Here is a 14,412-nt window from a genome sequence, read left to right on the forward strand (position 1 = left end):
GGAAGGATGAAATGTAATAATTAAACCTCTTGAATGCCTGCAAAACAGGTTGTTAATCTCCAAACCTGTAATATGGTTATTTTTACTGGAAGCCTTTTAGACCAACTTTTCTTCTAACAATGCTCCTTTTTAAAAGACTTCCTACAGAAGCCAAGTGAGTTTACTTGCTTCAGGTCTCATGTGTGAATGAAAAAATGTGCCTCAGTAGACTCTTAGGTGAAAACATATGTAATTATTTTAGAAGTTTACATGTGCAAGTCACAGTGCACTAAACTGGATTTAGATAAACTCCCAATATATGTAGGTAAAAGCCCTGTGTTTATCGAGACTGTAAGGAATTAAATTAAAATAGAAGTAAAAGTTAAGGGTTTTCTTTTCTCTTGTCAGATTGGTGTCGTTGGCATCTGTGTGTCAAACAAGTTTTGATCCATGTGGGTCTCCTCTCATTTCTGCCTGGGTTGGAGTTTCTAATTGCTAGTCAGAGCTTCCTTTTCAGCCTGTTTTTTTTGTATGTAAGTGTTAATGAAATAACATGTTTCCCTTGGTAGGTGAAGTATTTTGAATTGACCTGTTCTAAATTAGATGCTGTTAAGTCACAGTTGCTCCAAAATTTAAAATCCCAATAAACATTTAAAGTTGTAAAAAGCCTTAAACTTTTCTGAAACTTAGCAATGGTGTTAGTGCATGAGAATTTTAGAGACTGCCCATACCTAAGCTGACATGATTCATTTTCTGTGTTCAGGAAAATATGCAGAGGAAAGTGAGAAAGGGAACAAAACTCTTCAAGTTTTTTTTTTATTATAGAAATTAGTTTTGAAAAATGGATAACAAGTGTTGATGTTAGTTTAAAGAATAAAGTGATATTAATCTAATATGGCTTATTGTTTTTATTCTTTAGATAAGCTGTATTGATTTTTAGCAGAATACTCTTGAGTTACTGTTGCTAAAATTCTGTTTGCTAGCAGAATCTTCCTTTTAGGGAATGCATTCTTTTTTTTTTTAACAGCGTATGGAGGATTCTTCTGCATGTGCTTCAAAGTCTGTTATGAATTTTGCTATTATATTTGGAATGTACATATGGAGAATCAGTGTGTTGGACATATATGCACTCGCATACTTTTTTTTAAGCTTGTTTATAATGAACTTGTTGATGGTTTTTAGCCCCAAACTGGTCAGCTAACTTTGATGTACCCATGGAAACTGCACATGGTGCCAATCTGGATTCTGTCGGCTCTGATGTGTGGAGTACAGAAGAACCTATGCCAGCAAAAGAAACTGGCTGGGCTTCCTTTTCAGAGTTTGCATCCTCCTTGAGGTGAGAGCTTTAGTGATTCGGGGCAAGGTCTTCACTACTAAATGTAATGGCAGCTACTATTTGGTTTTCTTGGGGTGTCCATCTCTACGCAAGCCTAACTTGATCTGGTGGAATACCTATTGTGTATTATCCAAAGGGCCCCATGTTTTGTAACAATGTGTCCATATTATCTCATAGCAGGCTTTTGTGGGATGATGGATCCTAATGTGTTTTGGTTCTTTTTAAAGAATAGAGAATGAAAGTCCTTTAATATTGGTCTCTGACCGGAATGTGGGCTATGATTTTTTAAATTATTTTTATTTTTCAGTGTAGACCAAACCCAGTGAAGGGTTGAATGTGAATTGTTGAACGTAAAGGTCATGAAATGTCTCTGATGGTTCTGTTTTATGGATGTTATAAACCAAATAGGTTTGTGGGGTTCCGGGGGTTTGGATTTGTTTTATTTGAAAACTCTCATAGTTATGCATCTGTGATACCTGCGTTAGGCAGTTCTGCACTGTTAGGAGAATGCCTGAGATACATAGAGGACTTCATTTACTTTTTGTGTACAGGTCAAGGCAAGAAAGGAAAATGTAAGTACTTAATCATATAGATATAAATTTTGAGTTGCCAAATCCTAGCAGTCAAGAACTGATTCCTTCTCCAGGCAGAAGGCTCTTCCTTTCTTCCATTTGGCTGTCATTAGTCTGCTTGGACATTAAACAGCTTAGATATAGAAGTATTTTTCCAACATAAAACTGTGTGGTGTTTCATGCTTGAGACAGGTAAGTTGATAACAGAATTATGGGTTTAGAAAAGAAAGACCTGGAGTTGCCACATTAGTGGATAGAAGAGACGTTATACATGCCAAAGTGTTTAAAGTTGTCAAATCTCATCTTCTTGAGTACAAAACCCCTTGTAGCTATAGTGTATACGCGATTAAGTCATAAAACCACTTCTGTATTGGATGATGAGGACTGTGTTGGCAGTCTCAGCAGAGAACCATCTTTCAAGCTGCAAAGAGTGCATTTGAAAGGTCAGTTAAAAATACTGGAAATACTACATGGAGGCGGTGATGCTTGTATGCCTTACTTACAAGGGACATATCTGGTACTATTTGTAATCAAACCAATTAAAACAAATAACAACAAAAACCACTAAGCATATACTGAGTTCAGTTCTGGTGGAGTTTGCATTGCTCTAGCTCCATTTAGCATTTCTTCCCAGGACTCCTACAGACCAACTTGCTGTCATTCAGTTTCAGTAGAGCTCTAGGCATTATAGCTTTGATATAGAACTAAAAATACTGTTTTAAGAAACTTTCATTCTGCTATTCAGAAATTATTCTAAGCTTTTTTACTATGTATTTGAAGCTCAAAAGATTCCTTAAGAAGTAATTCTCCGGTGGAAATGGAAACAAACACAGACCCAGTCGATCCCTTGAGTGCAAATGTAACGGCTCTTGCAACGCAGCTAGAGAGTAAGTACACTGCCTTCAGAAATTCAAGCAGTTTGATTTGTAGAGTTGTACCTGAGAAAGCTCTCCCTGGACTTCAAAATTGAGTTTTTTCCAGAGACCTCTTATTCTTAGCTCTGCTGTTGCTCTGCCAGGTAATGAAAATGACTTGCCAAAAAATTTTTGAACTATTTAAAATTGTTTCCTATTTAAAATGGGAGCTGTTTTAAACAGGAGCTGTTCCAGGAGTTACTATTACCTCTAAAAAGCCTGTACATCATGAAAAGAAAAGCATTGCAAAGAATCTGAAGTGTTCTTGTAGAGAATCCTCGCCTGTTGTCTTTACTTAATGACCAAGAAGAGTGATAGCCTCTAGTCTCTTCCTATATGACAGTGGGCCAGTAGTCTTGATGTGTTTTTGTTTCCCCATCCTGTCATCCCGTTCCAAGTTACCTTCACTATGCATGCACTAATTCTTTCTTCTACATGTAGGAACAGGTTAGAAGCCAGATGTGCTAATCAGCTTTTGTTCTGTCTATTAATAATACATAGAAGTGCAGACAAGAAGTCCAAGGAGACTGGACTTCTCAAAGGCTTATCTGTGCTTAAAAACTTATTATCAAATTTGTACTGTCAGACTTGTGTAATGACTGTACAGAGAAATAATATATCACTATAGTCTTATTAAAGTCTTGTTCGTGCAAACGATTGCAGTAACTATTGCCAACCTAAATCACTAAGTGGGTTGCAGAATGAAAAAAAAAACGTTACGGAATTTGACTTTTCCTTAAGCCATCTGTAAGAAGTACTTCTGCTTTATATATGCACATAGTGGGGGGTAACAGAAAGTTACTTTCTCTTTAAGGAAAAATTCAAGAAGTGTACAAAACTGTAAAAGTATTGTTCTGGTTATATCAACTTATATGATTGTTCATGAGGTTAGAAACATAACCAGCCATGTACCATGTTACTTCTATTTATCTAGCTCCAGGAAGTGTTGCTATGGAAGCCAGCTCAGATGGAGAGGATGATGTAGAAAATGCAGACAAAGTAACTGAAACAGTAATGAACGGCAGCATGAAGGAGACACTGAGCCTTACTGTAGATGCTAAAACTGAAACAGCTGTCTTCAAAAGGTGAGGCTAACATGTTATTGTCTTTCCATCCTTGTAACTTAAGCACTTCTGATAGAACACTGTGTCGTTAAATTGTTTGCAAGTGATAATTCTTGGAGCTTTAACTGGGAACTCTCTTCCAAAGTAATTGCTTTGAAATTTTATGTCCAGTTAGTTACTCTTTTCAAGTATCTGTCCCTGTCTGCCTTTAAATATCAAAACCAAATTGTCTGTGTGTCTTGGAAGCTGCTTAATAAAATCCCAGCCCATTTCAGTAGAAAAAATTTCCCAACATTACTCCTTACATTGCCCTTCTTTTAAATTCATTTTGCTTTGTCCCATTAGTGGTAGTAGGTAAGTGCTATTCATTTTGGATCATTTAGCAATTGAAATGTAAGAGCTTTCAGTCACTTTTGCTTCCATTCCTTTGATTATCAATAATGAATATATAAATAATATATAAATAATAAATAGCAACTCTAATATCTTTTTGGCCTCTGACTTAACTTCTATTGTTTTTCAGTATGGAGGAGGGAGCATAGTGATTATAAATGAAGAGGCATTGTTAGAGCAATTGAACCCAAGCAGTTTAGAGGAGGATTGTGACTTAGTATGAACGCTGCTCTGCAGTTTATTCTGTATCTTGGGAAATGCTTTGATGTGGTCTGCACTTCTATTTTGTTAAATATTTACAGGTGGATTTAGTTATCCATGGTATACTTAACACACACTTCAAAGTTCTGTGACTTCTGGTGGTGGTGCAAAAACTAACATGGGAAGGCAGAATGTGATGGCAGTTCTTACCTGCCTTCATGGAATTAACTGCTCAAGTTGTGGAGTAAGCACTTCAGTTCTTTTAGTTAAAAGGACAATGGTGCAAAGGTAGGCTATATCCTAGAATCACCCATGTCAGAAGGAACCTCAGCAGATCATCTGGCCCAACCTTTTGTGGGAACGGGAGCCTAGAGGGGGTTATTTAGCATTCTGTCCAATCACATTTGAAAATAGCTAGCAATGGGGACTCTGGGATCTTAATTCAGAAAAGGGGAGATGAAGGAAATGTAAAAGGCAAGCTGAAAGATGAGGTCTTAAATATGGAGACTGCTCTACTGTGTTAGAGGGTATTTGGCCTCATACTGAGTCAATGCTCATGTGGCTTTCTTTAAATCAACTTTAAATATGCCAAAACAACAAATAGAAAAAGTAGTATTTTCTTTGGAATAAATATCTAAAACAATGCTGAGAAAAAGGAAGTCTAGATTAAGGGACATTTAAGAGTGTAGTGAGAGGAGGTCCTGCTCTGGCCTGTGCACCTTGCAAAGTGGATGCTTCCAGACGTATGTTTCATATATAGATTACTGCCAATAGAATATTGATGATGCTGAAATCTGTGTTGAGAGGAGGAGGAGAATCATAACCACAGTAGTTACCTTGTGGGGGAGTGGAAAAAAGTTACTACTTGGGGTGGCAGGTGTATCTGCTCTCAGCCTGCCTCATCTTTCCAGGTGCCTGTGCACAACAGGCATGAGGCCCTGGAACGGGATGGGCAAAAGAGCCGATTATGTGTGCATAGGTCTTTCAGGGATGGAGGGTTGTCCAGGCAGCCTATCCCGTCCCCTCATCACCACCACTCACGTAAAGACGAAAAGAAGGGTGGTTGTCATAGTGACTCCTTTGAGGCAAATGGAGGGTCCGATATGCTGACTGGGCCCAACCCACAGGGAAGTCTGCCTCCCTGGGGTCAAGGTAAGAGACTGATAAAGTCCTCAGACTATTATCCACTAGTTTTTTTTTCACATTGGCAGTGAAGAGATAGCAAAGGGAAATCTGAATTTGAAGGGAGAAAGGGGCAATAGGAAGCTAGTCAGGGTCAGGCAGTGGGAAGGCACACCAAAGTTTGAGGAGCTACAACCTTGTGAGATTCTTCAGACTGCTCCACGAGGTTATGGGCACAATGAACCATACACGAGGGGTTTCTATATGAATGCACACAGCATGAGGAACAAGCAGGAGGAGAGGGAAGTCTTGGCCAAGTCCCAGAGATAAGAAATTATTGGCATAAGTGAAACCTGGTGGAATGAGTCCTGTGACTGGTGTGCCATGATGGATGGTTACAGGCTCTTCAGGTAGGATAGACAGGGTAGGTGAGGTTGCAGGGGGGCATTTTATGTAGTAGAAGGGTTGGAATGCATGGAATTTGCAGTTGGCAATTGCATAGTTGAGAGCCTTTGGTGAAGGATTAATGGATGGGCAATTAAAATAGATATCACTGTGAGAGTCTGCTATAGGACACCCAGCCAGGATGGTGACACTGAGTCATTCTTTAAGGATCTAAGGGATGCCTCCAAGTCATCTGCCTTTGCCCTCATGAGTAACTTCAATATGCTATATATCATAGAATCCTAGAATAGTTTGGGTTGGAAGGGGCTTTAAAGATCATCTAGTTCCAGCTTCCCCTGACATGGGCAGGGACACGTCGCACTAGATCAGGCTGCCCAAGGCCCCATCCAGCCTGGCCTTGAACACCTCCAAGGATGGGGCATCTACAGCTTCCCTGGGCAACCTGTTCCAGTGCCTCACCACTCTCATGGTAAAGAAATTCTTCCTTATATCTAGCCTAAGTCTGTGCTTCTCCAGTTTATTATACCCATTGCCCATAGTCCTGTCACCACAAGCCTTTGTGAACAGTCCCTCCTCAGCTTTCTTTTAGGCCTCTTTCAGGTACTGGAAGGTTGCCTATAAGGTCTCCTCGGAGCCTTTTCTTCTCCAGGCCAAACAACCGCCAACTCTCTCAGCCTGTCCTCGTAAGGGAGGTGCTCCAGTCCTCTGATCATCTTTGTAGCCCTTCTCTGGACCTGTTCCAACAGTTCCATATCCTTATGTTGAGGATTCCAGAACTGGACACAATACTCCAGATGAGGTCTCACAAGAAAGAAAGAGGGGCAGAATCACCTCCCTTGACCTGCTAGCCACACATCTTTTGATGCAACCCAGGCTGTGGTTGGCCTTCTGGGCTGTGAGCGCACGTTGCCGGCTTATGTTGAGCTTCTCATCAGCCAGCACTCCCAAGTCCTTCTCTGCAGGGCTGCACTCAATCACATTATACCCTATTCTGTATATTGAAATCGGAGATTGCCCTGACCCAGGTGTAAGACCTCACGTGGTTCTCGCAGGCCCACTTCTCCAGCTTGTTCAGGTCCCTCTGGATGACATCCTGTCCTTCAGGTGTGGCAGCTGCATCACTCAGCTTGGTGTCATCTGCAGACTTGCTGAGGTTGTACTCCAACTCGCTGTCGCTATCATTGATGAAGATATTAAACAGCACTGGTTCCAGTACGGACCCCTGAGAGACACCGCTTGTCAGGGATCTCCATCCGGACTTTGAGCCATTGACCACTACTCTCTGAATACGACCATCCAATCAATTTGTTATCCACTAAACGGTCCACCCATCAAATCCATATCTCTTCGATTTAGAGAGAAGGATGTTGTCAGGGACCGTGTCAAAGGCTTTACGGAAGTCCAGATAGATCACATCCATTGGTTTTCCTGTGTCCACTGCTGTGGTTACCCCATCGTAGAAAGCTACTAGGTTGGTCATACAGGACTTGCCCCTGGTGAAGCCGTGCTGGCTGTCACTAATTGCCTCGGCGTTCTCCCTGTGCTTTAGCATAGCTTCTAGGAGGAACTGTTGCATGATCTTACCAGGCACAGAGGTGATGCTGACAGGTTGGTAGTTCCCAGGGTCATCTTTTCTAGCCTTTTTAGAAATGGGCACAATGTTACCCTTCTTCCAGTCACCAGGGACTTCTCCTGATTGCCATGACTTTTTGAATATCATGGAAAGTGGCTTGTCAACCACATCAGCCAATTCCCTCCAGACTCTGGGATGCATCTGATCAGGTCCCATACGCTTAAATATGTTCTGCTGCTTCAAGTGGTCACAAACCTGATCCTCCCCTACAGTGAGACAGGGCTTACCTGCTGGTCACCATCTTGCTGTCCCATGACCCAGGAGGGGTGAGGAGAGCAGTTGTCAGTGAAGACGGGGAAAAAAAAGTTGTTCATTGTCTCAGTCTTCTCCTTGTTTTTTGATATGAGGTCATCATTTTCAACCATCAGTGGGTGCACACTGTCTTTGACCTTTTCTGATTGATGTACCTGTAGAAGCCTTTCTTGTTAGTCTTCATTTCCCGTGGCAAGTTCAGCTTCAGCTGCCCGTTGGCCTTCCTGACCTCATCCCTACACAGCCTTGGGCAGTGTGTTACCACACAGCCAGTACAAATAGGACCAGAAGATTCCTAAACTTTCTGGATGATAATTTCATGGCACAGGTGCTGAGGGAACTGACCATGAAAGGTGCCTTCCTCCATTTGTTGCTTGTTAACAGACAGGATCTTGTGGGTGAAGTGGTACTTGATGGCTGCCTTGTCTACAGCGACCACAAAGCAGTCAGATTTAATATCTGTGGTAGTAGTAGGAGAACTGGCAGCAAGGCCTCAACTCTGGATATGAGGAAAGCAGACTTCGGGTTGCTCGGGGAACTGCTCAGTAAAGCCCCCTGGGAAAAAGCTTTTGAAGGTGCTGGGTTTCATCAATGCTGATCACTTTTCAAGTGCCACCTCCTAACAGCACATGACCAGGTAATTCAGGAATGCTGGAAGTCAAGTAGGTGAGGCAGATGGCCAGCCTGGGTGAGCAGGGATCTTGTACTAGAACTAAGGCATAAAAGGAAGGTTCATGTGGCCATTGGAAATGAGGATGGTTGACATTGGAAGACTACAGAGATGCTGTTCACCATGTAGGACAGAAATGTGTGGCCAAAGCTCAGTTAGAGTTGAAGCTGTCCAGCACTGTGACAAACAATAAAAATGTTGTGTTTTAAAATGTGTTGGTACCAAAAAGCAAGCCAGAAATAACACTGGCCTGTTACTTGTTGAGTATGGTCACCTCATAAGCAGGGATATAGGCGAAGCAGAGACAATGCCTTCTTTGCCTTGGTGTTCAACACTGATGATGGGCTTGGGCTACCCAGAACCCTAGGCTAGAGAACCATGGCTCTGCAAATAATGAACTGCCAACTTGTCTGGGGTTTGCTGCTGCAGTTGGTTCCTTATAAGTTCTTGCGGCTCAATGGGATTCATCCAAGGGCACTCAAAGAGCTGGCTGATGTTGTAGCAAAGGCTCTCTCAAGGATTTCTTTCAAGGCTTTTGGGAACCCGGAGAAGTACCAGATAGCTGGAAGCTGGCAAATATTGTCCCAGTCTTCAAGAAGGGCATCAGAGATGACCCCAGTAATTACAGGCTTGTTAGTCTCACTTTAGTGCCTGGTAAGACTGTGGAGAAGATTATTGTGGGAGCTATTGAAAAACACCTGAAAGACAACATAGTCATTGGTGCCATCCAGCACGGGTTTATAAGGGAAGGGTCCTGTCTAATAAAATTTCCTTCTGTGAGAAGGTCACCCACCTGTTTGACCAAGGGAACCAGTTGATGTAATCTTTCTCTGTCTTAGTAAAACCTCACAGTATCGTCCTAAACATACAGCTGGATAGGCACATAATGCAATGGATAAACAATTAGCTGACACTCTGGGCTCAGAGGTTCATAATAAATGGGGCTACATTGGGCTGACAATCAGTCGCTAATGGGATTCTGCAGGGATCCATCTTTTAATGTCTTCATAAGTGACCTGAGTGCAGGACTTGAAGTTTTAATAACTAAGTTTGTGGATGACATGAAACTGGGGGGAGCTGTTGACACTTTTGAGGGCAGAGAGGCCCTGCAGAGGGATCTGGACAAATTGGAGAGCTGGGCAATTGCCAACCACATGAAGTTTTAACAAGGGCGCGTGTTGGGTTTTACACCTGGGACATGATGACCCAGTATATACATACAGACTGGGGAGGGAGAGGCTGGAGAGCAGCTCTGTGGAAAGGGGTTCTGATCAACAGCAAGTTGAACACAAGACAGTAGTGTGCCCTGTCAGCCAAGAGGGCCAGCTGTGTCCTGGAATGCATCAAGCATGGCATTGTTAGCTGACTGATGGAGGTGATTGTCCTGTTCTACTCCATACTGGTGCGGTCTCACCTTTAGTACGGTGTGCAGTTTGGGCGCCACAGTATAAAAAGGATATAAGGCTACTGGAGGGTGTCCAAAGGAGAGCCACAAATTTGGTGAAGAGTTCAGAGGGGAAGTCATATGAGGAGCCACTACAGTCACTTAGTCTGTTCAGTCTGGAGAAGAGGAGACCTTGTCACGGTCTTGAGCTTCCTCACAAGGGGAGGAGGAGGAGCAGACGCTGACTTCTTCTGTCTGGTGTCAAGTGATAGGACTTGAGGGAATGGCAGGGAGATGTGCCAGGGAGGATTGTGTTGGATATTAAGAAAAAGCTCTTGATCCAGAGAGTGATTGGAGCACTGGAACAACTCCCCAGGAAATTAGTCATGGTACCAAGACTGACAGTATTCAAGAATCATTTGGACAACACCCTCGGACATATGGTGTGAACTTTAGGGGTTGTCCTGTGCAGGGACGGGAGTTGGACTCTATGATCCTTCTGGATTCTTTCCAACTCAGAACATTTGATGATTCTGCAGTTCTGTAAAAGCTGAAAGGGACAAAAATATGTTTTTTGAGCGTGGTTCAAAGTGGAGAATGAGAAGAGAAGAATGACAACAGAGACTATTCCTTCTTAAAAGTAAAATTATGAGAACAGTTTTAATGGTGATGTGACAAGTATTTTATTTTAAACAATATAGAGTATCAAGGCAAATGAGATGGGAAGATCAGATAAGGAAAAATTGATGTTGATGAGAAATTGCAATGCAAAAGAATATTTTTACAGCCTCTGCAGGTATAAGGACACATGGGAGGAAAGAGAAGGATTGATTTGAATTTAAAGGACCCATTGAAAGGAGAACTGTAAGAATACAAAGAAAAGAATTAGCAGAGGAAAGTGGCTTTAAAATGTTCCTGACTTCTGGCATAAAGAGATCTGTTGCCAGAGAGATATAAGGTTGATGTTTGTGTCTAATTCAGAACTGCCTATTATAACTATCTCTTGCAGGTATATGGTCAAATTTGTTTTTTTAGTGCAGTCATAATGGTGTGGCTGAGATGGGAGAAGGTGGAGTAGAGAGGCAGAAAAGCTTTGAGACTGCCTAGCTACCTTATATAGCATGAGTGTACTGCCTTTTCATCAAGTTGTTTGGTGTTGTCTCTGAGAGGAAGCTCATGAAATGGATGGAGCTGCAGTCTTAGTACCGTATAACCCATACGTTGTATTTCACTGAAAATACTTCATTGTATTTCAGACATTAGGGAATTTAGTAAAGATGATGATCAGTTAATGATTCTGCTGATGTTTCATGGATGGTCTTCATTAATGACAGTTTTTGAGGGAATCTTGAATTTCTTTTATACTTTCTTCTTTTCATTTTTGCGTACTTCTGGATTCAGAGTATTGAAATCTTATCGGTATGTATAGTAAAGGAACATGACTGTGACTGTTACCTCTTCAGGCATCACACACATTCCTTATTTTCCTTCCGATTTTATTTGAATCACTATATTTCTTGACCCTTTATCCAGTCAAATTTTGATCAATGTAAATACCAGTGCATTGTTAGGTGTTTGTAAAGTCTAGAGCCATTTGCTTGATCTTCATGTTGCAATCATAACTTAAAATCCATTTGCATGTGAAATATGGACCTGTCCCACAGTCTTCTGTTCACTGAAAATTCCCTGTAAGTGAACTCAAATAACATCTTTCTCTTGTTTTTTTAAGTGAGGAAGGAAAATTGTCTACCTCGCAGGATGCTTCTTGGAAATACGTAGTAGAAGAGAATGCAGATGTTGCAGAAGAGGCTCCTTCAGCTCTGCAGCCTAATAACAGCAGTCCAGAACGGAGGTAACTGCATTCAGGGATGCTTTCAGTCCTCTAAATAGCAGTTTGCATGTTTTTCTGATGGCATTGATCTAAAGAGATTAGTTCAATGTAAATATATGCCTGCATCTTTTATAAATTCTCGCAAGTAATATTTTCCATTGATTCTAAGACTTGAGTTGTCAAAAGTGTTTTTGCCTTGTATTTATTGTCTTACAGAGTGGTGTAACTGTCTCCATTCTGTTTTGTGGTCAAGTTAGAATAGTGAATCGATACACTTCTGAAAATGATGATTAAAACCAGAACATTAGGTGGAAAATCTATGAAAGTGAAGTCTACTATTTTTTTCATTCTGTATTCTGTACTGCAGAACAGCTTGGGAGAAGTCCACTAGTGCAGCTGTATGGAAAGGAAATGGTTCCTTAAGTTATGCTTGATTGATTGTGAATCAGTTACTAATTGCAGTCTTGTCATCATGCAGTATTAATCTGAATACTTGTAGATTTGGACAAGAATTTTCAAAGTACATAAACTGTTATAAATAAAATTTGAATGAAATCTGGAGCAGCCTGAATTGGTCACCATAGTTATTGGAGGAAAGAAAAAACTTTTCTTAGCCAGCTTGGCTACTAGCACTGTGGTAAAGGTAGACTAGTGAAGAGTTAAAGATACAGTTCTGAAGGGACCACCACCAAATAGAGAAAGGCGTACTTGTGTAAATTTGTTTCTCTTAAATTGTCAGATAATACTGCTTTCTCCAAAAAAAAAAAAAGTATTTCTCTTGTGTAATTTCCTGTTGAAGTACTTGTTTGGGGGAGTTCTTGCCTCTCAAGCTAGTTTGTAGACTTCAGTCAGGGCAGCATTAATTTTTATCTTCAACCTCACTGTTGCTTCAGGCTTTTAGTAGATGAGATTTCCACCCTTCAAGGCATAATTCAGGGAAGACCTTGCTCTGGAACTTACGGATTCCAAGTACTTTAAAATTAATATCTAGGCAAGAGTTTACTGTTTTCTTAGCAGAACCAATGGCTTGTTGAACATCAGGAATAATAGGAATAATCCTACAGGCTTGATTGGTGCTAAGGCAAAGAGTGGTATGCAGCCATTTCCTGTTTTAGATGTAATTCAGGGTACCCAGAGAAACTGTGCTGTATGAAGGAAAGCACCCTGGCAGGGAAAGGAAAGCACTACCTAAATGTGAATTTGCTAAACCTCAAGTAACCCATGGGGTCTGCTCCTCTTTCTGCAGGGCTTAGGGGATCAAAGCTGTGCATGCTGCCTTCCTCTTGGTGAGCTGAATATGTTCTCAGTGGGAGTGCGTTCTGAAGGAGGAGATGATTTTGCTTTATTATTTGCTTTTTGCCTTGCAGTATAAACAGGGGTATGATTCAGAAAATCAGAATTCAGAATATATATATATACACACACATGCATATTTTCTGATACTGCATTTAACTAGTTGTTTTAGTAGTTTAAAAGCTGTTGTGTTTCTTTAATAGATTTTAAACTTTTTAGAGAAATATTTCTTTCACAAATATTGTGAAAGTAGTAATCTTTTTAAGTCTCTGTGGATGCTATGTTAGATATCTAGTTTTCTAGTGAAGTCAAAATTTAAATGCTTTTGTAAGCAAAGGTTTGCTGTATAGCTATTCAAACAACATAAAACTCTCCTCACATGTTCTGGCTGTACTGTATGCAGACTAAGGAAAATGCAAGCATGTTTGACAAATTTAGGCTGTTTTTTAGTCTTGTTTGAGCTAGTATTTCTTACCTCTAGTAAGTACTAGGTGTCTAGTAAGTACTCTAGTGGTACTAGGTGTTACACTAAAACACTTCTATCTTTCCCTGTAAGCTAGAGCTTACTACTCTGCATAAATTTTATAAAGAAGTGGATTCTAATAAGAAAAAAGATCCCTGTATACTTAGTTCGAGTGGGAAACCCAGAAACTGTCTTTCATAGCCTCTTCTTTATCAGGAGGTACTACTTTTATCAAGACAATATTTCTAATGCTGATAGGCATTACATTGTAGGGAAGAAATCTTTGGGAACTAGGTGATTGCCATTTGAGTAAAGATGTTTGTCTAAACCAATAGACGGCTCTTAGAGCGAGCAGTTTGTTGGATTGCTTTTGAGTGGCAGGAAATCTCAAGTAATTCCTTTCATTGAATCCAGCTGGCCTCAGCAAAGCTCAGTACCTTCTCTAAAGGTGGCTGTCACAGCAGATCCTCATACAAGTGCGGTGTAAATATCAAGATAAACATTATTGTGCTTTTGGGGCTCCATGCATGTATGACTAGTGGGAGGAGTCCCCTAGGTAGGTCTTTGGCCAGCAGTAATCATCTCTGCTAGGAGTCTTGTCCTGTTGTGGACTCTTTATGATCGGTAAGTTACTGCTGTGTGGACCACCAAACTTCCTGTCCATGCAGCACTTGTTTCTTACCTTCTGGGTTTCTTTAAAAAGCATTTACTTCTGTTTAGTGCTGTCTGTCTTTTGTCTAATGTGTACACGTTTTTTTAAAAAAGTGTTTTTAGAGCTTAGCAGCCAAAGACTTAGCTAGGGGACTCCTGCTGGTCATGTGCATGTAGAGCACGGACACAAGAGTGGCTTCTCTGTGATGTACACCATCAGAGAACAGGAGTTACAGGTAACTTTTCTCA

At 41.0% G+C, this 14,412-nt stretch overlaps 1 protein-coding gene across 7 annotated transcripts in view; it reads left to right on the forward strand.

Moving 5' to 3' along the window:
- PPP6R3 (protein phosphatase 6 regulatory subunit 3) overlaps nt 1-14,412 on the forward strand; it is a 68,552-nt gene that overhangs the window by 39,659 nt on the left and 14,481 nt on the right. For 3 of the 7 annotated variants that reach the window (XM_054068290.1, XM_054068293.1, XM_054068291.1), the window contains 5 exons: nt 1,162-1,315; nt 2,668-2,774; nt 3,736-3,886; nt 11,327-11,344; nt 11,655-11,777. In XM_054068290.1, the coding sequence (XP_053924265.1) occupies nt 1,162-1,315; nt 2,668-2,774; nt 3,736-3,886; nt 11,327-11,344; nt 11,655-11,777 (553 nt within the window). Of the gene's footprint in view, nt 1-1,161; nt 1,316-2,667; nt 2,775-3,735; nt 3,887-11,326; nt 11,345-11,654; nt 11,782-14,412 lie in introns of those variants that run through there. The other 4 variants (XM_054068292.1, XM_054068295.1, XM_054068294.1 and 1 more) reach the window with 2 other exon arrangements.

This window comes from Cuculus canorus, chromosome 5 (assembly GCF_017976375.1).
Source record: "Cuculus canorus isolate bCucCan1 chromosome 5, bCucCan1.pri, whole genome shotgun sequence".
NCBI classification, from domain to species: Eukaryota; Metazoa; Chordata; class Aves; order Cuculiformes; family Cuculidae; genus Cuculus; species Cuculus canorus.